Source organism: Falco naumanni, chromosome 3, assembly GCF_017639655.2.
Source record: "Falco naumanni isolate bFalNau1 chromosome 3, bFalNau1.pat, whole genome shotgun sequence".
Taxonomy (NCBI): Eukaryota; Metazoa; Chordata; class Aves; order Falconiformes; family Falconidae; genus Falco; species Falco naumanni.
Window position 1 is genome coordinate 106,591,464 of NC_054056.1, and position 26,309 is coordinate 106,617,772.

The 26,309-nt window shown below is 36.8% G+C and overlaps 1 protein-coding gene across 7 annotated transcripts in view; it reads right to left on the reverse strand.

Moving 5' to 3' along the window:
• Window positions 1–26,309, reverse strand: part of ASAP1 (ArfGAP with SH3 domain, ankyrin repeat and PH domain 1) — a 161,579-nt gene that overhangs the window by 67,022 nt on the left and 68,248 nt on the right. For 5 of the 7 annotated variants that reach the window (XM_040589021.1, XM_040589020.1, XM_040589017.1 and 2 more), the window contains 4 exons: window positions 17,619–17,691; window positions 8,594–8,739; window positions 1,686–1,760; window positions 1,253–1,302 (listed from right to left, as the gene is read on the reverse strand). In XM_040589021.1, coding sequence (XP_040444955.1) covers window positions 1,253–1,302; window positions 1,686–1,760; window positions 8,594–8,739; window positions 17,619–17,691 — 344 coding nt within the window. Of the gene's footprint in view, window positions 1–1,252; window positions 1,303–1,685; window positions 1,761–2,535; window positions 2,643–8,593; window positions 8,740–17,618; window positions 17,692–26,309 lie in introns of those variants that run through there. The other 2 variants (XM_040589022.1, XM_040589019.1) reach the window with 2 other exon arrangements.

Consider the following 26,309-nt stretch of genomic DNA (forward strand, 5'->3'; position numbering starts at 1 on the left):
TTGGGGGTGGGAGGGAATCATAACAAGAAAACAGACATCTGTAAACTTTCCGAAGTCAGATGATTCCATGTATTGATGGTATATATGAGATACCTCTGTCTCTTAAGTTGTGTTTAATGGCATTTGATATAAATAGGCTGGCAAAGACATTCCTTGGTATTTTTAATATCATATAGCAATTACATATAGCAATTTGACAAGCAGAAATATTTATTTTTTCAACCAGCTTGCTGCCTACAGAAAACTGTTCAATATTTCTGCCAAAACATGCAATATCTGTAAGAACTAAATAACTAAACAGGAAACCCCCCCCCACACACAATTCTGCATGTAAATCTGAATGTTTAACTGAGTATGATGGTGCGATTTTAAGACAGGCATCTCCTTTCTGCCTTTCCATTATTCGACCTCATCTGCAGTTCAGTTGTTCACAAGGATTTACCATTGTAATGAATTTTGAAGGCAAAAATTACTACATTACGTTAAGAAAATAGTGCTGATAATAAATGTTTTAGCAGTTCTTAAGTGGCCTGACTTTTCTTTCAGTGTTTTTTTCCCTTCCTGGTTAGACATAAGTGAAAGAACTAATAATGGGATTAAAAAGGGAAGTAAATGAAAGGATACAAAATAATTAACTCTTGAAAGCTCTGGAATGTTGATAAAGGAACGGCCCATCACTTCCTTGAGAGCATTCTGAACCATTGCAATACCATTCCTGCAACTATGATAGTCCTTGTTTCCAACCTTCTATTTTTATAAATCTTTTATATCCACTGAAGACAGGTACTATAGCAAGAAAGCATTTTTTAAACCACAGATATTTCAGAAATCATACCAACCGCACTACAATACTTGCCTCTCAGAAACATGCATTTCCACAATACAGGGCAACAGATAAATCTCTTAACTTTTACTATTGATAGAATTTTATGCATGTGGTTATAGGAATGTGTAAATGTAATCTGATATCTCCACAATTCACTTTACAAGGTCCAGTATCAAAGCATTAAGTACCCTCCTCTACACTAAAGAAACACTGGGCAGTCATTTAACTACTTTACAGAAAATAAAAAATATTTTCTTTCTATTACTGCAGAAGAGAGATCCACAGAACAGATGTCTTGCTCATATTCAAATTTACTTGCAGAGATACAGTACATAGTTAGGGACCAGGAAGGGGAAAAAAGAAAACACACACCCCCACACCCGCCCCTCCAAAAAAATAAAGGTGAGGTAGGGGGCAGATACTTACAATTTGGTTTCATAATCCTTCCAGGCTTTGTCAAAAGGCTTTTTTAAGTCCTTTAGGAAACAGAAAAATTACTTAGAACATTTTTAAAATATTGCCTTTGTAGTTAAGGTATCACATTATAAATAGCAACAAAAAAACCAGTTTTCTTATAAAACTTTTCAGAGAGCTGTTGGAAAAAATACTATTTTTGAATCTTGTGAAGTATTGCTTTCCTGTGCACATTAAGACAGGGATTTACATTGAAATTCTGAAGAAGTATCACAGTTACACCGATTTTTAATTTGTTCTTTGGACTACGTACAAACTATTAATGGATGCCGATATAATTATATATTATATATATTATATAATATATATATGAAATTATATCTCATGGGTAAGTGGAACACAGCTGAACCTTTCCCTAAATAAAAAGTTAGTTTTCAACACTTACCCCTTTAACACCTTTTAAGTCTCCTTTTAAGAGAGAATCCAAAGTGAAAATAACATTGTGGCTTAAGCCCTGGAGCTAAAAAGAAAAGCATTAAACTGTAATCATTCAAAAAAAATTATTATGATCTTATCAAATTTGCCAATAGGTCCTTGAACTTCACTAATGAAGTTGCAATCATGTCAAAATTTCTATTTCTATTAGTAACCTTCCAACCCAAATACTATCTCTAATAGTAAATTTAAGTCTGGGAAAAATTAAGAAGCATTCACAGACATAGAAGCATCATAATTAATCTTTGCTAATATATAGAGTGATACAAAACCACAGTTATTAAACCAGCATATAAGCAAAGTACCTCAAGGTAATCTTCAGTCTCTCAAAGCAAATATTTGAATGCTGCTTAATTACTCAGGAAGCAAATTAGGTTTTGGAACAAATGTTTCTTAATGGCCTCCTGACTAAGAAGCAAGAACCTGCTGCGCCTACAGGCAGATAGCACAAGGCACAAAGTTAATTCAACCACAAACAAAAGGTGCAAGGAGAGTCACCAGCTCCTTGATTATTCCCAGCTGTTTGGAAAGACTGTTCCTTTCCTTGTCCAGTGTGGAAATGTGACGTCTCCTTAAACTCTCGAGAGTTAAAATTTCATGCTGTTAAGTTCATGCCTTTTTGACTGCTTATCTGTGGAAACATTCTGTTTGTCTTTGCCAGTCTGAGGGCAGAAAAACCTACTGCTGTAACCCTATCTGAACACATATGGTGTGTATGATTCCTGAAGAGTCATGATCACAGGAAAGAAATGTGTATCAGTATTGTCCCAGTCTAGTGAGAAGTCTGTTGCCTCTCCTACCTTTATCCCTCCCTTTGTTTCTTCCCCAAAATACTCCATGAATTCTTCAGTTCCTTGCTAAGGAAGGACAGGGAGAACAACAGGAAAGGTGCAAGACACCACACCATCTGCTTGTAAACCAAAGGAGTAGGGAAGCGTTACATTAGTGTTTTTAATCTGCCATATATATATATATGGCCACATTTCCCCTCTCCTATAAGGTCTTTTGAGCATATTTTAGTCCATGAAACTAATTTTTAAGGGATTTTTATGAAATAGGTCATCTACACAGAAGAGAATATATAAATGATCAAACAGGTTCTCTATGTATTAAGTTCTGTTCACAAACTCCTTATATATTCAAGACACTTATGAAAAATTAAATATTCAAATGCAAAAAAATTCCGTTATGCAACAATAAATACAAAAAGTAAATACATGCACATAAAAGAATTTCAAAAAATCTCACTCGTATCATGGTTTACTTCTTCCATAGGCATAAAATACAGTCATGATGAAACAAGGTGCGACCTGTGTGCATTTGCTGCCATTTTAAGAGCCAGGGGCTCTTACCAATTTACAAGCAACTTCTTGTATCACGTCATTATTTACAAGAACTACATCACCTATATGTAAAATGGCGTATTTTCCTTCATTAGAGTCACTATCAGTCCTTAACTGAAAATAAATAAAAAATACAAACCCAGACTTGCTTTGTTCTCCAAACATCCTGGGCAGAAAGGTTTACTGTTCAGGTCCCCTCTAGATTACCAACAAACCTGGCCACAAAGATCTTGAGCACAGTTCAGCTGCCTGCTGTTCTAACAGACACAAAGCAGTCCTACAAAGCATGATACTCGAACCTGATGTGCATTATCCTCTGGAAAGCACTGGAGTCTCAGAACAGCAGTGGGGAAAGCAGATCTTTTGAACACAGGCTATTAGACAGCTACTTAATTATCACCTGATAGCTTGTCAGCCACCCCTCACGTGTTTTTCTTTTTGAACGGCTTGCAGATACCATAGTCTATGAGGGCTGGAGCACCTCTCCTAGGAGGACAGGCTGAGAGAGCTGGGGTGGTTCAGCCCAGAGAAGACAAGGCTCTGGGGAGACCTTATTGCAGCCTTCCAACACTTAAATGGGGCTTAGAAGAGAGACCCGGGACAGACGTCTTAGTAGGGCCTGTAGCAATAGGACAATGGATAGTGGTTTTAAACTAAAAGAGGGTAGATTCAGATATGACATAAGGATTAAATCTTTTACAATGAGGGTGGTGAAACACTGGAACAGGTTGCACAGAGGGATGGTAGATACTCCATTCAAGGTCAGCTTATATGGGGCTCTAAGCAACCCAATAAAGCTGAAGTTGATGTCCCTGCTCACTACAGGGGGATGGACTAGATGACTTCTAGAAGTCTCTTCCGACCCAAACCATTCTGTGATTCTTCTTAGTATGAGATGGATTCAAATTCAGAAAGCATGAGACACACACTTGTATCTTCACATTTAAGATAACTTGACAACTGTTTCAAGTGTCAATATTTTGTATTTTTCAAATTCACAAAATCTTATATTCAAAATTTATTCAAAGCAAGATGAAGGACAGCCACTAGAACATTTTGAGCTGCAGCCTCAAACAGTAACATGAACACTGAGCAAAGGTTCTTCATGGCTTAAAAGATCAAGATTTGACAATGGAGTTTTTCCCTAATTACAACAACATAAGTAATGCTCAAATATCGATTTTACTTATAAAGCGAAAAAGTAACCTGATCACTTTTACTGATTAAAACCACAAAAGATTTTTTACTTTACTAAAGGAGTTTACAGTGGATAGTCTAAGCTGTGATTCTATTTAAAGAGCTAGGTTCTGTTTTTCTTTCTACTTGGCTTAAACATTTGCATATGACTGCAACACGCTATTGCGTTACAGAAATAAAAAGGAGCCAGGGAATTTATAAAGAATTATGCCTTTTCACTATTTGTCCTCTGTTGGCTTTTTATCTCAATAAATCACAACTAACAAGCCCTTAATAATGTCAGTTTTGTTGGAGGAGGAAAATTACGAATACTAAACCAGCAAGTGATTAAGGTAATACCTGCTTTATCTTTTTCTTTATTCTCAACCATTTGAATGTTTCCACTTAACAACCTAAACTGAAATTCATATCTCAAATGTGATTTTTGAGAAACAATATTCAAGAGATTTTAATCCCAGCCTAGTTCATAAGAACAGAGAACACAAATTTCTGCAATATGGGGGATATGGCAGGCTTATAAGCAGTTATCAAAGCAGGTATGAACAAGAATACATTGCTGTAGCCTTTTTCATTTTTCCAAGTGTATCTGTTAAGGATAACCAAATCAAGCCATTAATACTTGGCTTGAAATTACTGAACAGTAGCCAGCTAGTATATCAGCTAGGAAATAAAACCCCTAAACTAAATAGCAGTTTATTACTCCAATACGGTAAGATTTTGGAATCATTTATTTTATCAAGTCTTCGACAGTAACACAAATGAATTAGAAACACATCTTAAAGTGAAGCAGTCTCATATCTAGAGCAAAATAAGGGGACAAAACCCACCATCCTCTGATAATTTGTGGAGAAGGGATGTGAACAGAAGATAATTTGCCTGCAAAGATTAGCTAAGGAAATTTACAGGACAGAGATATGGGAAAAAACAGGTTTTACACATCTGGAAAACGCGAAGTGCCACACAAAATTTAAAAACAAAAACACTCTAAATAATCCACAAGTGCTCAAAATGTTTTTCCAAAAATGCCAGATTAATTCAAAAAGATAGCGACACACTTGATTTCACATACTGGGATCATACAAATTTTTAATATGGTATTATAATGAATTACTGCATAAAGAATGAAACCTGGAACAGGAAAGGAGGTAGAAGTAGTAAAAGTCAAAGAAACTGATTCTGATGGGACACTCAGAGATTGCTGAAAACATAGGCCAGTGTTGACAATGGCCAGTCACAATGCAATTATGCATGCATTTACAAAATGTTACAGAAGTTGTCATTGTGTGTCATTCTTGTAAGATAATCTTAACAAAAACCGCACCGTCAGAAATATAACATATTTATAGGTTTTAATTTTCAGATATTATATTTAGTGGTAACATCAAGAGTTTATAGTAAGTGATCATAGTAAGTGAAGATGACTTTTAAAGTTATCACTCTAATTCCTTCACACAAGAAAATAAAATTATTCTGTACCTTCCTTCTAATGAAATATACATAATATCACAATTCATAGGAAAATATTCAATGAGTCATAATTAAAGTTCAATAGGTTTAATAAAAACAGATCTAAATTTTTGAAGGTTTTTTTTTGTTGGCTACTATGTAGCTCTACTCCTTATTCATCTTCCTGTTTTTCAAGATAGTTCATTATTTTATTGTACTTTTATTAAGTAAGGCAGCAATCTGCTTTATGTAAAAAAACCCAAACCAAACCAAAAGACTGATAGGTTGCCATTCACCTTAATACCTATGGCCATTTTTTGTATTAGATTTTATTAACATAAGCCTCAGTGTCTACTGTGGTGTTTTATCACTGACATTATACAGTCCTCTCAACTACTTTTTCACTGCATCTCAACTTCTACTTTGATATTATAGAAAAAATTTCTTTCAGTGTAGTTATATTAATCAGCACGATCCTTAAGAACAACAGTGGGTCAAAGAATTATCTATCATTGAGAGAAGAAAGGTGAAATTAAGTGTTTCTAAAACACTGGCATTTGTGAAATAACCTTGTTGCCTATTTGAGACTGCTGAACAAAATAAACTGGGGAACAGCCTGTTTTAGATCATATCAACAAGAATTGAGATCGATAATGCATCACAGTCTAGCTGAAATAGTATAATGTTTTGAATGAGTGCAGCTTCTTAATTTAAAAATGTTTTTTCCTCTTGATCAGCACTACTTTAAATAAATAATCCCCCCTTTCTGTTTGCCAGTTGAAAGAAGTTAAAAGACTTCTGTTTAGGCTCTGCAAGGAACGATGAAGTCCTGAGAGCTTCCAACAAACCTGAGTTCTAGTCCCAAACTGTCCTCAAAATGCACTTTAACACCGATCTTAAAATACTTCTTTTTGTGATCTAAATTAAGATTAAAGGAGACTAGAAGAGCCCAGAATGACAGAAGTCTTCACAGATAAAAGCAGGTCACTTTGCATATCCTACCGCTCTTTAAAACTGCCAACATTGAAACAAAGGATGATCCAGGTAATTGGCCAGAGCAAAGCCCTTTAAAGCAAGCTCTGTTAGGGTAAGTGTGACCATCCTGAGATAAGTAGGTGATGAAGAGGCAAGACTCAGAAGGCAGAAATAAGCACCAGCATGAGAGGCCAGAAGTGACACTTCATTCTGAGTGTTGTTAGGGCCTTTGTAGTCCAAGAAGCTTGTAAGTGAATCTCAGAGGAGTGCGGAGAGTTGGGTGAGAATACCTGCTAATACTAAGCTATTCTGGGCAGTAAAGCAAAAGCCACATATGAAGAGTTGCATAAGAACCTTGTAAGACTTACTGCTGAGAGAATGAAATTAAAGATTGAAGTCTATGCTGGAAAACCGAAAAATGCAACGTGACACTTAAGGAGAAAAAACTGCATACAGAATCATGCTTATGAAATAACAATCATCCAGGAAAATGGATCAGGGTAAAAATACCTTGAAAACGTCAAGCTCAATGCTCAATAGCCATAAAGCAATCAGCTTTCAGAAAAGGCAGTAAGAAATGGGACCATCTTCATGTTTGTCCCCTCTCATTTCAGAAAAGGGTACAATAGTACTAAGAGAAGATATTGAGAGGACCAACAAAACCAAGTCAAGTTACGGAGTAACTAAGACTCAGCTAGAAAAGTAACAGAGGAAGGGAAAGGAACAGTGATAGCTATCTGCAAGTTTCTGGGGAAAATAAGAGAAATTCTTACACATCTTGTAAGAATCAGGGAACAATAAATGAAAGGATCAGGTTCAAAAGAACTAGAATTGACAGAGCAGTTCATTTTAGCACTCTGGAAGAATCCACTATATTCTGTGCCAAGCATAGCATACATTCAAGAAATCCTAAAGACAAGTTCATGGAGGTAATACTAACAAGGACTACCAAGCAAGGGATACTGCCTCCAACTCCAATGTCTCTGAGCTGAAGACTCTTTTAATGACCACAGTACAGAAGGTACCTCCATGTATTTGCTCTCTTCCTACACTCCTGACTAAACATTTACTCCTGGCCAACTGTCAAAGCCAGGGTACTGGCTACATGGACCTTTGATGTGACCTAAAGCAGCTGTGTTCATGCTAGGGACTCTAGGAAAGAAAGTCTGTAATATTACTTATACTTTACACACCAAATAAGCTTCTATGTAAGAATGTAAGAAAAACACAAAATTAAAAGATACAACTTTCAGAACACAACAGCTATCAAACCCATGAAACATGATTTCCCTAGAAATGTGGCTTCGTTACTTTCAGTGTTGAAAGATACTTGCTATGACTAAAGTTTTATTATCTATCTTTCTGAAGCAAAAGGCATGAACATCAGATGAGACAAATCTTTAAACCACCTTCATCAGCCTAGTATTTAAGCAATGGATGCTTTGTATACCACAGGGAGAATGGACTATTAACACCATTTAAGCACGCTCGCAAATTATTCTTTTTCCTCCAAAACGTGGAAGTTTCTCTTTCTGAGGTCAGACAAAAGACTAATTGTATTGGATTTTTAACTGGAAAGATTTCAAGTCAGGGAATGATTTAAAATTTAGGTCCATAAGGAGATATAACACTGTCAATCACTTGAGAATGATGCTTCAATGTGATGTCTCAACATTTACATCTTTCTTCTTACTGCCAATTAACAAACACAGTGAGTGTGTAATAACATCATTTAGAAATAATCTCTGCAAAATTGTGTTGGTTTAAAAAAAAAAAAAAAATCAGACAAAAAACCCCCAGAAAGCATTTCAAAAATTACCATCAGTCATCAGGATCATGCAGTTATACTAAACTTTATTTTGGAAATAAAAAACTAAGAAAATTTGAAAGTCCTCACCAGGTTCTTCAGCAGCGTTGATAATTCTTTAGTGAGCGTGGAAAATTTTACAAAAGCTGTACCAAGATCTGGATTATCCCGACTTAAAAAATTGCTTCCAAATTTATCTAGCACTTGTGCATAGTTTTCTTCATTTTGAACATGATCTGCAAGGAAAAATTTAAAGTCAGGAAATTTTTCTTGTACAGTCTGTTATTTTAAGCTTATGTATTGCAACATAGTGACAAACCAACTAACACACAGTACTTTCAAAAAAGCGACAAGTTAATGCATCTACTGAAAAACACATTAATTTTAATATATAAAATAACTACTTAGCCATAGATATAGGTATACTACTTTTAAAACAGCAACTTGAATTTGTAATACATCAATGAAAAAAGCTCTGTAGTTTATAAATAAAGTAATAAGATCAGTAAAAGGTCAATCAAACAATACACATTTGCTCATTTTGTAAACAGGAATTTTTCTTTGTCTACTGTAATGCAAACTTGTTTTTATTATAATGCAGCACACTTTTACAGAACAAACAAGTCAATAGTATCAGATACAAAACTAAGATGACCAAGTCTGAATCTGACCGCAAGTTTAAAAGAAGAAACATGTCTTACAGACAAAGATTCCTTTTTCAGCAGCTTTAAATGAGTTGCCCCACAGAATGAACCGTACACTGGTACATAGTCAAACACTTGTTTGAATATATTTAACAGCAAACTGGCCATACAGAGAGGTCAGAGCCAAGAAGATGAAACTGAAGCCAGTGAAAGGAAGCAAAATCCTTAACTCAAGGATAAAGAAAATTCTGATAACACACCATTGTGCCTGAAATGCTTTTCCTGCTTCTATTACCTTCCATTCTGGCATCTGTTTGCATGGTTTTTGTTACTTGCATTTTAGCTTCTTTAAGTAGAAAATTTGTCACTACAGCCCTTTAGGACACATTTTATCGCCTTCATCTCTCTTACAGGAATGTTGTTAGTATTAATTAAATCAACACTTCACTTTCATGATTTTCCTAGTCTTACTATGTTTTTTTCTGTAAGCCATAAACACAAAACCACACAGCTATTACAAGTAGAACAAGTTCTGTGCAATGAAGGGGGGCGTGGGGAGCCGGGCATGTAATACTTACCAATAGGTACCATGTTTTTCCCCTAAGACTTACAAGTTTTATATTCCTGAAGTTATCATATTGCCTGAAAGCATGTGAATTACAAGGGGGGCGTGTGTGGGTGTGCGTGGGCACACTGATAAAAGAAGAAAAATAATAAAAAGAGAGACAAATTTCAAACAAGGCTTGTGGGTAGTGTCCCACAATGCATGGATCTACTTTGACATTACCTAAGAGTTGATGAAGAGTTAAACAATAACGCTTCCAAGGTATTACAGGTATTAGAAACAACAGTGCACTAAAGCTTCAACAACAAAAAAAGTGCAGACCTCCTGGAACACAAAAAAACCCCACCCATAATGCTTATTTACCAAAACCAACTCCCAAACCCCACCACACAAGTTACATTCTAAAATCGCACATTGAGTTTTCAAAAGGCCAAACATTTAATCATATGTTAATACAGAGTTGTAATTCAAAGAGTATGTTATCAATAAAACTGTTCCAAAATAATACGGTTTTTAATCGAATACCTTAGCATTAAAAGCAAGGAAGCCACTATATAATAATAAAATATGCATTTTGTTTTGATGTAAAAGCTGTTGCATAAATATACACAGAAGACTATGTAAGAAGGAGCTTTGGCTTATGCAGTCCTGAGCTAATAAATCTCGAATGGACCCAACTGTACTGAAGGAAAAGGAAGGATAACGGAACAAGGTCAGGAAGTCATCTGCTAGATGATGGAACCCCTGTCCTTGCCTATGGAGTACTTCTAACCCCGTGAGACTTCCTAGCATTTTGATTTTAAGTACTGTGTTGTTTCATAGAGGATTTTAAAAAATGATTTTGTAAAGATACTGAAAAACAGGTGAAGACAACTGTTTCCTTTAACTGAGAAAGGCAAAAGAAATTCCTCATCAAAAGAGGATGCAAGAAGCAGATCATTGTCCCAAAACAATATATAGGAAATCCTCATGAAATCCAGATTACGAATCACCTAAATCTAGAAACAAGGCTTTGATTACGACGTAAAAGGAGTACTTCTGTAATTACCACACACACCTCAAGTACTATGTAAGAATGTATTTTTGATTTTTATGTAATTATCAATGAATATCTAGCAAAAGAAGTAGTATTTTCCACTGAAGAGTTAAGATAGTTCCCTACTTGATCTTAAAGGCACATAGATGAGAAATTAAAGCTGCAGAGCCTACGCTAAAATGCAACATATGAAAACCAATATGCTTAGAGCAAAGAACATGCTTTAAGCTCTCTGTAGGTACGTCATGGAAACACAGATTCCTTTGCATAAAGAAAGCTCTAACGTGCATGATGATATTTACTTCCTTAGTTACAAGTACTGTAGGAAGGACTTTGATAACCCTAGACAGCGACACACAAATACTGCCAACAGTACATACAAAAGATAATGTTTGTCTTCTAGAACTTGCTCATGTCTGCCCAGTATCATAAACAAAGCTCAGTACTGTGATGAAAATAGAACAGCATCCCTTGACAGACATCCTCCTCTGACAGCAGCTCCCCAAGAGGTGCCAGAATCACGGACAATAGAGGATGGGCTCTGCACGCACTGCCAAGAGCAGCTCCCTCCAGAGGGGCTACGGGCAGGGCAAGGGGCCTCACCAACCATCCCCTCCCCGATGGGGTGCAGCAAGGCAGCCAGTACCTGAGCCCCTGTTCAGGACCTCCCTGCCGACTGGCAGATTTAGTATAAAGCAACTTACTGAATGGACTGGATGCAGCAGTAGTATTTTCTGGAGCTGAAAGATACGCATCTTCTCCACAACTCACACCTTCAAGTCTTGAGAAAAGCACAGCATTTACTATTGTTTTGAGAAAATCCTGGCAGGGCCCAGTTACGGGATCCATTATTTCTATACTCTAACATGTTTATTGAGGATTATGTGTAAAGAGGAAATACAAATACATCTGAAGATGCAGCTCCAAGCAAATGAAGAAGGAACAACAGCCACAGTAGCTTACAGCAGCCTTTTGCTCCACAGCAGTACCCAAAAGCAGGGACTGAGCCCGAGCACTGCAGAGGCTCAGGCTTAAGGACTCCCAGGGCTGAGTCCCACCTTGTTCTGCTGCCCCATGCAGTCACCTTAAGTTGTCTACGCCTACCGTCACTTTGTGGTACTATGCTAAGTATTGTTAAGTATGTGAAGTCACTGCATTATGTATTATGTTTATTTCCCATACAAAAGTGACCAGAGTCTTAGCATATGCTTCTGAATCTGGTGAAATTCATCTCTACTTCTGCATATTATGCAAGGAAACCGAAGAAAAAAATACTGTGAAGAAAGGCTAAAGAACTGCCTTTATATATTGGAGCTAGAAAACACATCATTAAAGTCTTAATTTCCTTTGCCTAAAACAGTGGTGTTCACATAGGTTACCCTGCAAACACGGAAGAACAATAAAAAAAATATTTAAATAGTTTACAGAAGAAAAAAATGTACAAACACAGCTCCTTCCTGTCACTATGTAGTACAATATGCCCAAAGAAACCTGCAGAATGTCCAAATTACTGAGAATTACTTCTGCCTATCTGGTTAAGTCAAAAAAACCCAAAAGCAACCACCACAACCACAAAATCACAATTCAGAATCCTGATCAACTTGAAAGCACTTTTAAGGTTGCACTTATAAAATGGTTTTGTTCCCCAGGTAGCCAGAAGAAAATTAACCAAGGTCAGAGCCAAGCTGTATTTATGAAAGGGAAAAAAACAAAAACCCCAAACCACACCACACACACATGAAAAGAATCAGGCTTTAGAAAAAGCAAGAGAACTGGCAAGGTTAAAAAGAATGGCAAAAGAAGTTATTTGAAAACAGAAAGCATCCTTTCTCATTTCATCCTTCACAAAGCTGAAATCTAATGAAAATATAATAGGAAAAAATATTTGACCACCATATTCTTATCTGGACTTGATAATAACAATGCCTTCTGGACTGAGATTTCTCAAGGGAAAAGAAATAAAACCCTCTTTCAAAGATTTCCAGAGCAAAGAGCATTTCAGCAAATCTGCAAGGTCCTCTAGATGACTACACTACAAAAGCACCAAGAGATAAGCCAGCCGAGAAAGGTAAATGACTTCTTTTTGCATCTGTAGTCATCACTGACATGCTTGAGGAAGTTCTCATGGAAGAATTTTCTTTCAGCTCCGCTTCAGAAGGTTTATACCAAATCTAAGTACTAACAGCAGAATTCATAAAAGCTGACAAAATGAGCAATGCCAAGTCACTTAGACCCATATATAGAAGAATAAAATAGTCAAACCGTACAGTTGTAATGTAAAGCCTCTTATTTATAAGAAGCTCAATACTACAGGAAGAATGAGAAGCAAATATAATAGCTATTTTTAATAAGCGCTCCAGAGAGAACTGAGAATTCAAGTATGCACCAGCACAGCAGTAACGCTTATCTATTCCTCAGGCAATCTGTAGAAACTGCAGTGCAGAAGAGAATTGGTGGACATGTGGATAAATACAAAATGCTGAACAGGAAACAGGTTTTATAAAAATAAACTTCTGCTTCAAGAAACTCCTCCCTTCAAGGGATCAACAAGCATATGGGGAGAGGAAATTTAAGTCAAATGATCTGTTTGGATTACTGATAATTTCTGTCCCACTCCAAAACACTAAAAGGAGCTAATCAAACTAAGAGGGATGAGCCTCACACAAGAAAGACAGGTCTAAAAGATGGGGGTGGAGGAAAGAATAAAGAATTTTCTCAACAGAGGAAGGTCCCCAGTGAAGTCCTATATGAAACAGTGATAAAGCCGTCACCACTTAACAACATATAAATGAGTTAGGAAATAAGATTCACAGTGATAAGCTCTGTTCCTTTCACATACTATAAATTTCCATATTATAAATTAATTGGGGTGCAGAAACAAAATCTGACTCTAAATGTGAGATTAATCTGTTCAAACAGATTTCTACAACAAAGATATCCACACAGGAGCTTGGGGTCTGCCCTTCCCCTTACATTCAGCATTGGAAAAGTTCCAGCTCAGCTTACCCTAAAGGCAAATGCAGTGGAAGTCTGATGTATCTCACCCTAGAAGTCTCTACATACATCCTTTAATTGTGCAGAGTCTACGGCAACAGGCTCACATCTGGGTAGCTCCCAAGTTAGATGTGGAATGTCACGGTAAGTGTCCAATGTGTGAAAGTGTGCATTAGGTAGCGTAACACATAAGGGAAAACACTCCTAACTTTAGGAAACAAATGCATAACTAGACATTATAAAGCAAAGTTCTGGAGTTATGGGACCTCGACATTCAGTACCAATAAAAACAAAGTTGAATGTCAGCAATTATTAAGAAATACAGCATGCAATAGAGCAGATAAGCACTGCCATAGCATGCTTAAACCCTTAATATCGTGTGCAGCTCCTGTCCCTGTTGCCCCAAATTCACTCCTCCTCTTCCCTGTTTTAAAAAAAGAAAGTCTATGCTGCTGCTTTAGAGAAACAGAGTAAGGATGATTAAATGTGACAGTTTATGTAACAATCATGCAAAAAACCCGCACCCTCAAAAACCCCTAGGGCTGCTGAGTTCAGAAGAGAGATATTGTGGGTGATTGTGGAAACAACTCAATCCAGAAACCTATTTCATGAGACAGAATGGACAACAATGAGTCAAGTTTGGATTCATCCACCAAAAAGTCCTCCTACGTTACTCTAGCAAGCTTTGGCACTTCAAAGCCCCCTACCAACTCTCATGCCCCAGAACATGGAAAACTCCCTCAATTTCCCATCAAATGAGTCATTCTGGTGGGCTTGAGGCCAATGCTCTGAGATGTGGACAGGGCCAGTCTCCTTCTCAGGGGACTTAAAGCCTGAGGAGCATGCACGGGACAACTTTGCAAGGGAGCATTTAACTAGATTGATGCAAAACTATGAATGATGAAGATCTACATGAAATTAGATTCCTTAGACAAAATGAATCATAAAAGTCTGTTAAGAAGTATCAAGCACCATGATATCAGTCATGACTCAAGTAATTCCTGGCCTTCACATCACTGTGAGCTGAGAAAGTCTTAAAAAACAAAATTAAAAAAAATTCTCTCCAATTTGCACTGTTCTTCTATGCACACCTCAAGCATCTGCTGTTGATCATTGCAGGAGACCATGTGAACTGCTGGTCCAGCTCAGTACCTTTGGTCTGATATGGACTTTATGTTTTTATTTCTCCATTGCGTACATTCTTTTGACTGTACTTGGGAGGGGACTAATGAAAAAGATCTACTGAGCAATCTACAACAAAACTAATTGTGCCATCTACTGTTTAAATTCAATTCAAATGTTATGGGAAAGCTAGTCAGAACAGATTCTCCGTTAAGTTCAAGCACCATTCACTAAGATGGGTTCCCAGTTACAGATGCACTCTAGCATGCCAGAAATTAACAGCAAGCCAGATAAGGAGAAAGTGGTGAGAAAGTGGTATCAGTTTGTACATCTCACTGGATTTCATAAACAGTACTTTCACAGAGAGAAAAAGGGATGGGACCTTTCTAAGGGATTTCCACATTTCTGTTGTGGTATGTTTTCATTTTTTCATTTCAACAGCAGTAGATCTACATCTAAATACAACAAATGGCTGAGGAATGCACACGAAAAGCAAAATGTATCTGGATGACACTTAAGCTCTCTTTGTAATGGTAAGAGTCCCTTGCAGTTCATAACTCATCATCGAAGAGGAACAAACCGACACGCGAGAGGGCTAGGGTTTTCTAAAGAATTCTGCAGGAGACATTGCATTACATGAAATGTCACTGTTCAAATGTTACTTGGGAGTGGGGATCAAACCCCCCAAAACCAAAACCCCAATACAACCCCAAAAAATCTTATCTATGACTTTTGGTAGAGTATGAATTAGATTACTGAACTGAAAAGAATTTCTCCGGCCCTGAATAACCGTTTCTCACCAGTCCAGATACAGTTCTCAAAAGGAGATTATGAACAGGGGAGTTTAAAAAGCCCCACCCATTTCCTACTCTAGTGATTTAAATACGGTCTTATCTGCTAACAAAATATCAAATTTGTAAAACAAAGTTCCAGTTTTGAGTTGTCAAAATATAGTTAGAAGCTTCCTTCTGAAATAAAAGTCACCCAATTCTTTTTTTAACTGATAAAATGACAATGCATTTTTACAGCTGGTTTCACTATGTTTTATGTTAAGTTAATTATCAACAAAATCCACTTTCATCACTGAAGCGTAAGAATATAGCTAGCTGAGCAATTCTTTTTGTACAAGCAGGCAAAATGAGTTTGATTTTTAATTCAGTCACTTGATTTTCTGAGTCATTTTTACAAGGTCTCACATAACACATGTAGTCTTGCTCTTACTAACCCTAGTTTATATTTATTAATTACTGCACAGCTTTTCAAATGAGAATGTAGCCTATCTATCACACAGCATTCTGAAGAGGGAGCTAGAGTACAACGTACAGTGCTTTCTTGAGCCAAAAGAATTCATACTAACTTGAACTTTTGAAACAAGACTTGTTAAAAAAAACAAAATAAAGCCATCTACTTAACTATTTCTGGTCCTTTTAAAGTGCAGAAGCAGCCAATTAAAACCATTAACAAACCTTCTACTGCTTTTACTCAGCGTAACTAGTTCATGATAACAGTATGGCCTACAATATTTTATTATAAGACTTAAATCAAATGGTAGCTAAAATCTCTAGTATCATTTATATCTTTCAAAACAGGAATTTTTCACGTGTTCTACAGTTTTCATCAGTTTTGAAATGCAATAAGTAGGTACTTTCAAACAGAAAAGCTACTTGGAGGTTCTGAATACTTCCAAAAGCATAAAACTAGACAAACATGTACCAAACACTATTCTCACTTTTGTATCAGGCAGTCTTCACAGTCTATTGGGAAAACATTCATCACCCACCAATATTACAGAAAAGCTAATTAAAACATGGTGCTAATAGGGCAACAATATTAGTGACTGGCAGAAGAGACAAGAATCTCCAACACATCCAAACACGAATTAACGGGACAACACTCAAAACAACACAGAAACTAAGGTCACTCAGAAGTGGCTCTGCATAAAGAAAATATTTGCTAAACTGATTATTATCGCTAGGGAAGAGGAACCGGGATTTTTCTAAAATCCAGTATTTACAGCCAGATGGTTATTGGAAAGTATACAGTTCTGGTACCCTGTCTGCCTTTGGCAGAGTTTTTAGACTTCAAAGAGAAACAGAGGCAGAAGCCAGTTATACTTTATATTTTAAAAATCTAATTTGTATATTGATCTGTGCTTGATCATAATCTGTTTCTGAACTCAAACGGATTATCAGTCCATATTCCAGCCACCTATCCTCTCAGTTATTACTATAGCTCCAATAAAACATCAACACTATCTTGAAACAAGCAAAATAATGATAAATTTTTTACTACTTTAGGTAAGAAGGAAAAGACATAAATTTTTATTTTACATGTTATGAGAAGAGCACGTGTTAAAGAAAAGACACATCTGTCTGTAGGTATCTGTTTTATTAATTTATTTATTAAACTTTTGAACAAGTTCTCATTCTTATTTCACTTAGAAGTGCACTCCATAGATTCAGTCCAGGACACTGTCTCATCACTGTTCTAGTTGGAGGTAACTGAAATATTACAACAGCAGGAAAATTTACCCATGGGAATTCTCCTAGAGGCTTTTGAGAAGGAATACAAGGTCAAAGAACTGGAGAGCACATTAATCTGACGTATAATCAGAAGCAAACAAAGAAATTTTTTAAGTTCAAACACTCTTAAACAGGTGAGCATCTCTTGTTCTATACACTTCAACAGGATAAATTACAAGAAACCTGAATCAAATGCTTAGGTTCTCATGCAAAACCGAAAGCAACGTCTTACCTTGCCCCGAATTATATATTGCTTTCACAGATTTTTTCACCTTCTGTAGTGCAGTTCTGTCTTGATCCAATGCCTACAATAACAGAAAATAAACAGACTTTAAATATTTACTTCATTCATTAACAGAATACATAATAACATTTCAAAAGAAACCCCCAAACTAGAGTAGCCTCTCAGGCTGGAGAAAACTGCAGATACAATATAATCAGCCTGCAGGAAGGTCTGTGGTCATTCAACCCCTTCAAGATGAATTAAAGAACTGAAAATGCTCTGAAGGCAGAATAGAGCAGTAGTGACAGTGCTAAAAGGAGAACATGTTCGTTTTGCAAGGAACAAAGCATTTATCAAATTTTAATATATTAAAAAAAACCAAACAAGAAATAGTCAGTAGATGCTTCTACTATAGCCCTATATTTTCTACCACAATTACTTAACTTCTATGCTTTTCCCATAATAGCATTCCAACTATAGACACAGATTATCACATTAACCTCTTGCACCAAACTCCAACAGAATTTTATAAATACTGAAGATGAAAAGTAGCAAATCAAAAGAAAATAACTAAGATTTGATTTTGTGCAACATAATGTGACTGAAGGGAAGCATTTATAATAATAGTATTCAAATACGCATTTTCAGGATTCCATCATTCTGAACTTCGTATTTCCTGCAGTAGTTTCAAAATCCAGAATAAAATGTTGTTAAGTAATGATGAATTTAGGATTAGATTTCTCGGTACTTTCTTTTTCAAGCAACATAACTTGACCCTACCCATTCTCAATCTAATGTAAGAAATCAAACTAATGTGAAAAAGAACTACTATGATAAAGCAAAGAATAAAATCAAAATAAACATTACTCAAGACTTGTAGAATCAAGACACTTAAAAAACACATACTGGTACTGTGTGCAGTGACACAGTTAATTTCACTTAAGCATGAGTTTTGAATATTCTGCTTACTTAACGTGTTGCACATGGTTCCCCTGCAATCTATAGAGAACATACGTTTAAATTATTTCCTATATTTTTTCCCCATTTAGATCATAGGCAATTTTCCATCATATAAGTAACGTTAGATCAATAATCTCATGTTTTAATGAAGCTGAAAGCGTTTACCACATTACATTCACATTTAAATCACTGAAGACTGGAGAACCTGTACTCAGAACTACCGTCAGTATAGCAGTCCAGCTGAACCCGTCAGCTGTTGCAGACCACAAAGTTCATATTGCAGAGACCCTTGTGTAGCTGCATCACCCAAACACTTACAGCTTGAGGTTCCCATGGGTCTGATATCTGAAAACTGGCAGACAAAGGCAGAATGGCAGCTATTCCTACAGCTGGGTGTACCTCAGAGAGGGTCATCACCAACGTGATGCCAACCTAACCAAAAAGCAGAGGTTTTACTGTCAAAGCTGAGATGACTGAAGTATACTGCACTGGGTTTGAAGCTCAAAAAAACAAAAAACAAAACAAAAAAAAAAACACAGAAGAAGTTCCAGGTCAACTAGATTGTTAAGTACTGGAGATGGTCATACATGAGGGCACCGGTCCTACCTAAGTTTGAAGCACTGAGTGTTTCAGTGTACGCGCATTTACAATAGGAACCCGTATACAGATAAACCAATTAATGTATAATAGTTCCGGTTTGGAGCAGCCCAGTTTTAACCAAGCAGCTAAAATAGTAGCTAAAATGAGAAAGTTTGGAACCACAGAATTTAAACAGTATTAGGAAGCACATATATATCTCAGGTTTCGTTTGCACCAGAACAATGGATTCAAACATTCAGAACTGCAAATATTATTTCCTTTGCTCCCCAGTAAAATAGTGGGTTTTACTTGACTTTCACTTGCAAGAAAGAGTTACAATTTCTAAATTTAATAAAATACTCAAAACCGTGTTCCAAGACAGTGCACAGCAAGTGATTCTCCTTAGGTTCCTTTGTGAATGCTGTCAAAAACATTTGTTTCTGCCTGCATGCTATGCCAGACAGTTGTTATCATACGTTTCTACCAAAGTTCCCTCCACCTTCAATGACCAGAAAAAAAAATCATGACTCATTTGTCTTATCCAGAGTTTGAATGTAGGACAGTATAAGAATTTGAAGCCAGTATTTTGGAAGAAAGACAATGGTTAACACTGATGAGATTCAGAGAGAAAACTTTGTACCTAACTTCTAATATTGAAGCAAACTGGACACTCAGGAGGAGGAAAAAAACCCCAAACCAACAAAAACTCCAAGAAAGAGGTACTTATTCCTAAAGTTATCAATCTAGAAGGCTAGGACAAAGAGATTAGAAAACTCTTCCAAATTGGATTTGATATAGAATTAAATTTAATCATTAATGTGGAAGCAGGAGGGAACATTCATTATTTCAAGAGAGCAATCACTGAGCAAAGCAATATACAGAGATGACATCCACTGCCTAAAGGAGCCAGTGATCTAAGTCAGAATGACATCACAGTCCAATTTTGTATTTTTATATTTGCAAATACAAGCTTTATGTGAACTAGTCTACTTAGTCCAAAACTCCCTACATAAAACAAATCCACGTGCACTTTTAACCATACACCAGGGTAGAGTTCAAAATGCCTGCTGTACAAGGAACCCGATGCTATATAGGATTCTAGGTACACAAAAACTGTAATCTAGGGGGTTTTGCGTGGGTTTTTTTGGTGTTTTTTTTTTTTGTTTTATAAAACTGTAGGTAGTTTGTTTCCAAATATATTACATTCCTCTTGAATGTCTTTAGCTAATAATTTTTAGCTGTACTCTTCTGTAAAGGAATTAAGCTGCACTCAATACCCAATTCAATTATTATTGCAGAGTAACATTACCTTTTAACTATGTTAAACTAGACAGGAACAGCCTTGCTTTTCCCCATTAGGTAAAAGCATGTTTTTGCAGTATTCGTTAATTTTTAGAATACTAAATATTTTTACTCCCATCTTAGAAAACACAAAAACTGATGTTTCAGTAGAAGTGACATACATTTGTATTATTGAAAGCTACAGTGCCTCAGAGAACCCAGGAGTCTGTGACAATCTCTAGGTACTCAGATGCACTCTTTCCTACATACTAAACTCTTCCTCCTCATCACTCATTCCTGGAAAATGCTTTTTTATTTTTTTCATTCCTGTAATACCACCTCCCAGGAGGCCTTTTTAACTTCCCTGGGAGAATGTTTTCTTACCTTCTTACGCATTCTGAAAAGACAGATTATTTACTAAAGGTACCTGCAACACACATTTGCTGCCTCCTTGGCTGAATAAAGCTTTATTCTTGAAAATGGTCATTTTGAAGACAAGCTCCATCCTGATTCAAAATAATGCAAAATTAGTGTTCACAAAAACACCTGAGGCATTAGTGAAGAAATGAAGAAAAAAACCTGCCAACACCATATGTAATCTGTTTTACATAGAATTAAACAAGGAAAGCTCCTTGCTTCTCATACTCAGCAGATTTGCAGTGCATGGTGTTTGACATATGCCCTGTCAAGGCTTTGTGTTCCTGCATTCCCTTGTATTCAAGCTTACGCTCAAGAAGAAAACCTCCCTATCACGCAAGATCAGCTCTTCTAACCAATCCGTTTGGAATCTTGCAGACAGGCACCCCAGATTTAATTTCTCCTTTCTGCTGAAATTTAGCTACTTTTAGCTAAAGAAATTAGCCTGCAATTCCAAACCACCAACCTAGTTCAAATCTATACTATTGAAGAAACCAGTGTCTCCTTCTTCATACCATTCAGGAGCTGCTGCGGTGACCTCAGCTCCATGAAAACCATGGGTTCCTTTTAAGCACTCTGGATCTAGCTCACCTTCCATCAGTGCATTGCACATTGACAGAAATTGGTACTTACAGCTACCGTTTCACATTCAGAGGCAAGACTTCTCACAGCATCCTCCCTCATAAGATGTACATTTACCAGTAACTATTCATACCAATAAAAAAATTTCAAAACTTGTCCACCTGAGGAAACCAAATTAATTTTGGGGTGAAGGGAAGGTGAGTCCTCCCAATGGTTCGTTTCACTGATACAGATCACTGGGTAGCTGCACACACACTTTTACCAGCATAAGACAGCACACAAGTCAGTATCAGGTCAGAGAGGGCTTATGTTGACATCCCATAACCACACCGTAGTCCCCTCCACTAGAAGAAGCAGAGCTGTGCACTGCAGTTTGCACAGACCCTCTTCAACCCTCTAGAACCTGATCCCTTCTCAATAAAGGGTATTTCTATTTCCCTTCTCAGTAAAGGGTATTTCTATGTTTGGGCCATGATCTGTTTTAATAGCTACTAATTTTTAAACCAGAAGTTATACCACTATGTAGTGTGTTAAGTGCTAGATTCTGGATTGCTATCCGTCTTTAATGTACTAAAAACAGCCAAGCACTCATTTAGACAGACAACTGTTTCTTTAGAACCTTGTGTCCTTTCATTCTTATAGATATATTTGCGTGCATGTGTGTTTATGTAAAAGTCTATATGGTGGAGAACATACTTAATATTTGATACACTAATTGCTGATCAACATGAAAAGCATGGTTTGAGCAACACAAAAATCTTCCTTTCTTGACTGATGTAAAACTACTATTACAGAAACTGATCACAAAAGTGCTTAGTCTTCATATTAAATTTAGGTCTTCTAGAAATCAGCATCATCCTAAAGGCACACATTTGCTCAGAGGATGCTATGGCCCCTTCAGTCCACTAGATCTACTAAAATATCAAAGGTGTTTTGTGTACCTTTCAAACCTTCAAAATTTGAAGAGGAAAGAAACACCACTGATTTCTGTTTCAGCCTTACAATAAAAAAAAGAGGGGCTCAAGACACTGACAATCATATTAATATGCCAACATACGTTATTCATCCCTTCAAGTAGATTATTATCCAGACGAGATGAGTTTTCCAACTGGAACAAACTGTTCATCCTAATATCAGAGAAAGTTTAGAATTTAACCCCCTTTGTAGGAGGTTTTCTCTAAAAAAATTCCATGTCCTACCCACTACCAAAATCCATCCACAAAAATTATACCAAAAGAAATGTTTTAAACACAGGTTTGTCATGTTTAAAATACTATGACAGAAGCTTGAAGGCTATTAGAGCATGCACAACCTACCCACTCATGACAAACTGCCTCTATATATTTTAAGAAATTATTTTTGTATGTTAAAAAGCAATCCATGTGAAGTATAAAATATTTGAGGTTATATACACAAAGGTACAATGAACGCTTGGTAGTCACATGCACGTGTTGTCAGATACAAGATTAATTATTTCACAGAAAATACATGCATGATATATTGGTTTCAAGGGACTAAAAGTCCCTTAAAAGTAGTCAGTCTTTCACTTATCAGTTTACATACTAATCTAACCTGGCACTGAAGTAACTGACAGTTACTATTGTCTGTGCTAGAAAATAGGCTTGCCGTCTGCTCAAGCCCTGGTCACAATATCCATGTAACAAAGTAGAGCAATGGCACCTTACAAAGTTACAGCTGTTCAACACCAGTATCAGTTGTCTTCACAATAAAATCCAAACTTCATCGGATGGATAATAAACGCAGGCTAGACAGGTTAGTAAGTTATTACATGCCAGTGAAATTGCAACAAGACAAAACGCCAGACTTGCCCCAGTGAAATATAACCAGAAGAGTTGGTAAGAGTCTCCTGTAGTTTACCTATTCAGAAGTGAGCAGACTACCAAAATCACTTAATTCTGTACAGGGAGATGTGATTCAAACCACCCTTCCTGTTCTTCCCTCTCTGCTCCATTTGTACCAGCCCTGCCAGTCACCACTGTGAAATCTGTTTCCGATTGTTGGTCTCCACACATATCTAGAGGACAAAAATAGAGGAGTAAATAATTTTCTAGAGACACTTAATCCCTTCGTGCAAAAGATTGATATAGACAGGCACAGTCTGAACTTGTCCTGAATTACTTAAAAACCCAAAAGGGTCCAAATAAGAGAAAGCAAACCAAAACACCACATCAACATGCACATATCACTGTAACAACTGCCACCAACATCATTTTGTACCCCATCATGTACCAGCTACTCTCAAAATAAGACAAATTAAAAGATAATATTTTTTTAATTGTGATTTTCTTAAAAATTGGAAGCTTGAAGTATTTTAACCATAACTAATGAAACTAGCATAAGCAATCAAGTTTAGGAAAGATGTTTTTCCAGAAAATAGTTTTTCCAAGTAATGCCAAAGCTTAACAGAGATCCCATCAGATGAACTTCCCTCACATCTACTGTTGGTTACATGGCCTGATGCAACGCAGAGCCTCTCTCCAAACCAGCATGCACGAGAAAACTCATCAGCCCTACGGTGCTGTAAAGGTCACATTAGATGAGCAAACTCATTTGTGTGATCTCTAAAAAGGAGTTGCAAAAGTAACAGTCACTGAATTATTCTTCCAATATTACTCAAATGGAAGCCCAGGAGATACTGCTTGTAAAATCTCTAAGTCATCCAGCATTGCTAATTGTAATTGTCTTGACAATTGGTCTATTGGACCCTTCTTTGCAACCAGACTCCTTTTCTGCAAAAGCATGAATGTAGACACTAATTGCTATCTATGTAGGATTACTCCTAGATAATAGGAAGTTAGCATCGCATTCTTCCTAATGAGTGTGCAGCTGATATTTGATCTTGTGCACGCTCTGACACATCTGGGAATATTTAACAATATTTTGGGCAGTTACTTCCTTTAAGTTGTCAGTTGAGTTACATTAGTATTTCTGAGTTTAGCTCATTTTGTGCATAAGGTATATTTAGAGATAACTGAAAAATAAAACTATGAGATTTGTTTCCAGATAGGATGATGACACAGATCAGATTCATTTCCTAACTTCTATTGTGCAGGAGATGCTGAAAAGCCCACAGGTAGTGGCAACACCTGAAAACATCTAGTTACAGATATAAAATTTTCTTCCACCGGCACTGGGTCTAAAACAGCTGCCACTGGGTTGAAACTAATCTCAGTGATAAATAACACAGAAATGGTTTGGGGTTGGAAGAAACCTTAAAGACCATCTAGTCCAACCCCTTACCATGGGCAGGGACATCTTTTACTACTACATCAGGTCGCACATAGCCCCATTCAACCTGACCTTGAACAGTGCCGATGCTGGGGCATCCACAGCTTCTCTGGGCATGATGGGGCATCCACAGTTACTTTAGCGCCAATGTTCTTACCTTTAAGCTAGCAACAACGTACGATGAAGTAACACGATATGTTGAACAGCTATCATTCACTATATCCAGACTCACTTGATTATACTAGTCAGCTTTACTAGTACTAATTAGAAGCCTAAGACAGCAAAACCAGTGAAGGAGATTCACCACTTTTCAGGTCACTGCAGCACAATTTTACCTATGTCTTACTCCAGCAGCAGATAAACACACTGGCATGATTAACAGAGTAATACACAGTTAAAGCTCAGAAACCAGCAAACCCATAGCCAGGCCCCCCATAGCTCCTGAAGATACCACTGCGTCCAAGATTCTCAAGTTGCACACACCATTTTTGCTAGCATTAAAGCTGCACAGCACTAGCAAGTGGTTGCACAGAACACAAATAGAAGAGCCTTCCTACATTACAAATGCTTCTGTGTTTAAAAATAAGTAGTACTGTTGTGCTCTACTTTTTAGCAAGTCATGGCATATTGACAATCTTCCCCCCCACCCCCACCCCGAGCTGATTCTTCTTGTGCACATTAGCAATCTACTAAATACTGCTTTAAAAGCACAAAGGGAATGATCTAACAAACAGAAGCCTATTCTGCACCTGTGCTCTCTCTCGCAAACCTCTCCTTACGCTTTTTTCAAAGTCCAGTGGAAATACATTACTTCGAGTGAGAGTATTGGCTACCAAATACTACCCTACAAAATCCTTTTTTCCAGCATACAAATATACAGTTCCATAGAAATAGCATCTAAATGAAATTTTTATTAATTTATTGAAGATGCTTGTAATTTGAAAACCCAATCCACTATAAAGCGCCATTTTCATTCAACAAAAATCTAACTTAAAAAGCTTATCGGCAAAAGACAACTAAATGCAATTCAAAACAGTCCAAAACAGAACAAGATTATTTATTTTCTAGAACAATAAAAAATAAACACATCAGAAGACAGCAAATAGTTGAGGTAAAGTCTTTCACAAGGAAGCAAACTGACGAGAACATGACATGCAAGCAACAAACAGAAACGCACTAAATAGATGTGCTAGCAGACCTAGATTTATTAGAAAGAAATGTGATTCTTAGCAACTTGGACCGGAAAAAAGTGCAAAAGTCTCTGGAGAATTGCTCCCCCCACCCCCAGATCTGACTGTATATTTCACTAACAGGAAAGCTCTCCAGTTACTGCACCAAAGTTAAATACCATAAAGTATTTTCCTCCCATGTTAACTCTTTCTTCATCTTTTGAAATCCCAAATATTTTGCAGTATGTTTGGTATTTAAGCTGTTATCCCAGTAACTCTACCCAGGGAGGGAAGATGCACTAGATCAGGACTCTTAAGATAGAATTATTACCACCTTCTCAAGCAGCAAAATTCTTCAAATCTTGTACAGCGATTCTATGAATGTTACAGAAGCTCAAAAGTGACACTCAAGGACAAGTAAAGTACTCCCTCACTCAGCCACTGCCAGCTTCACAGCGGTGCT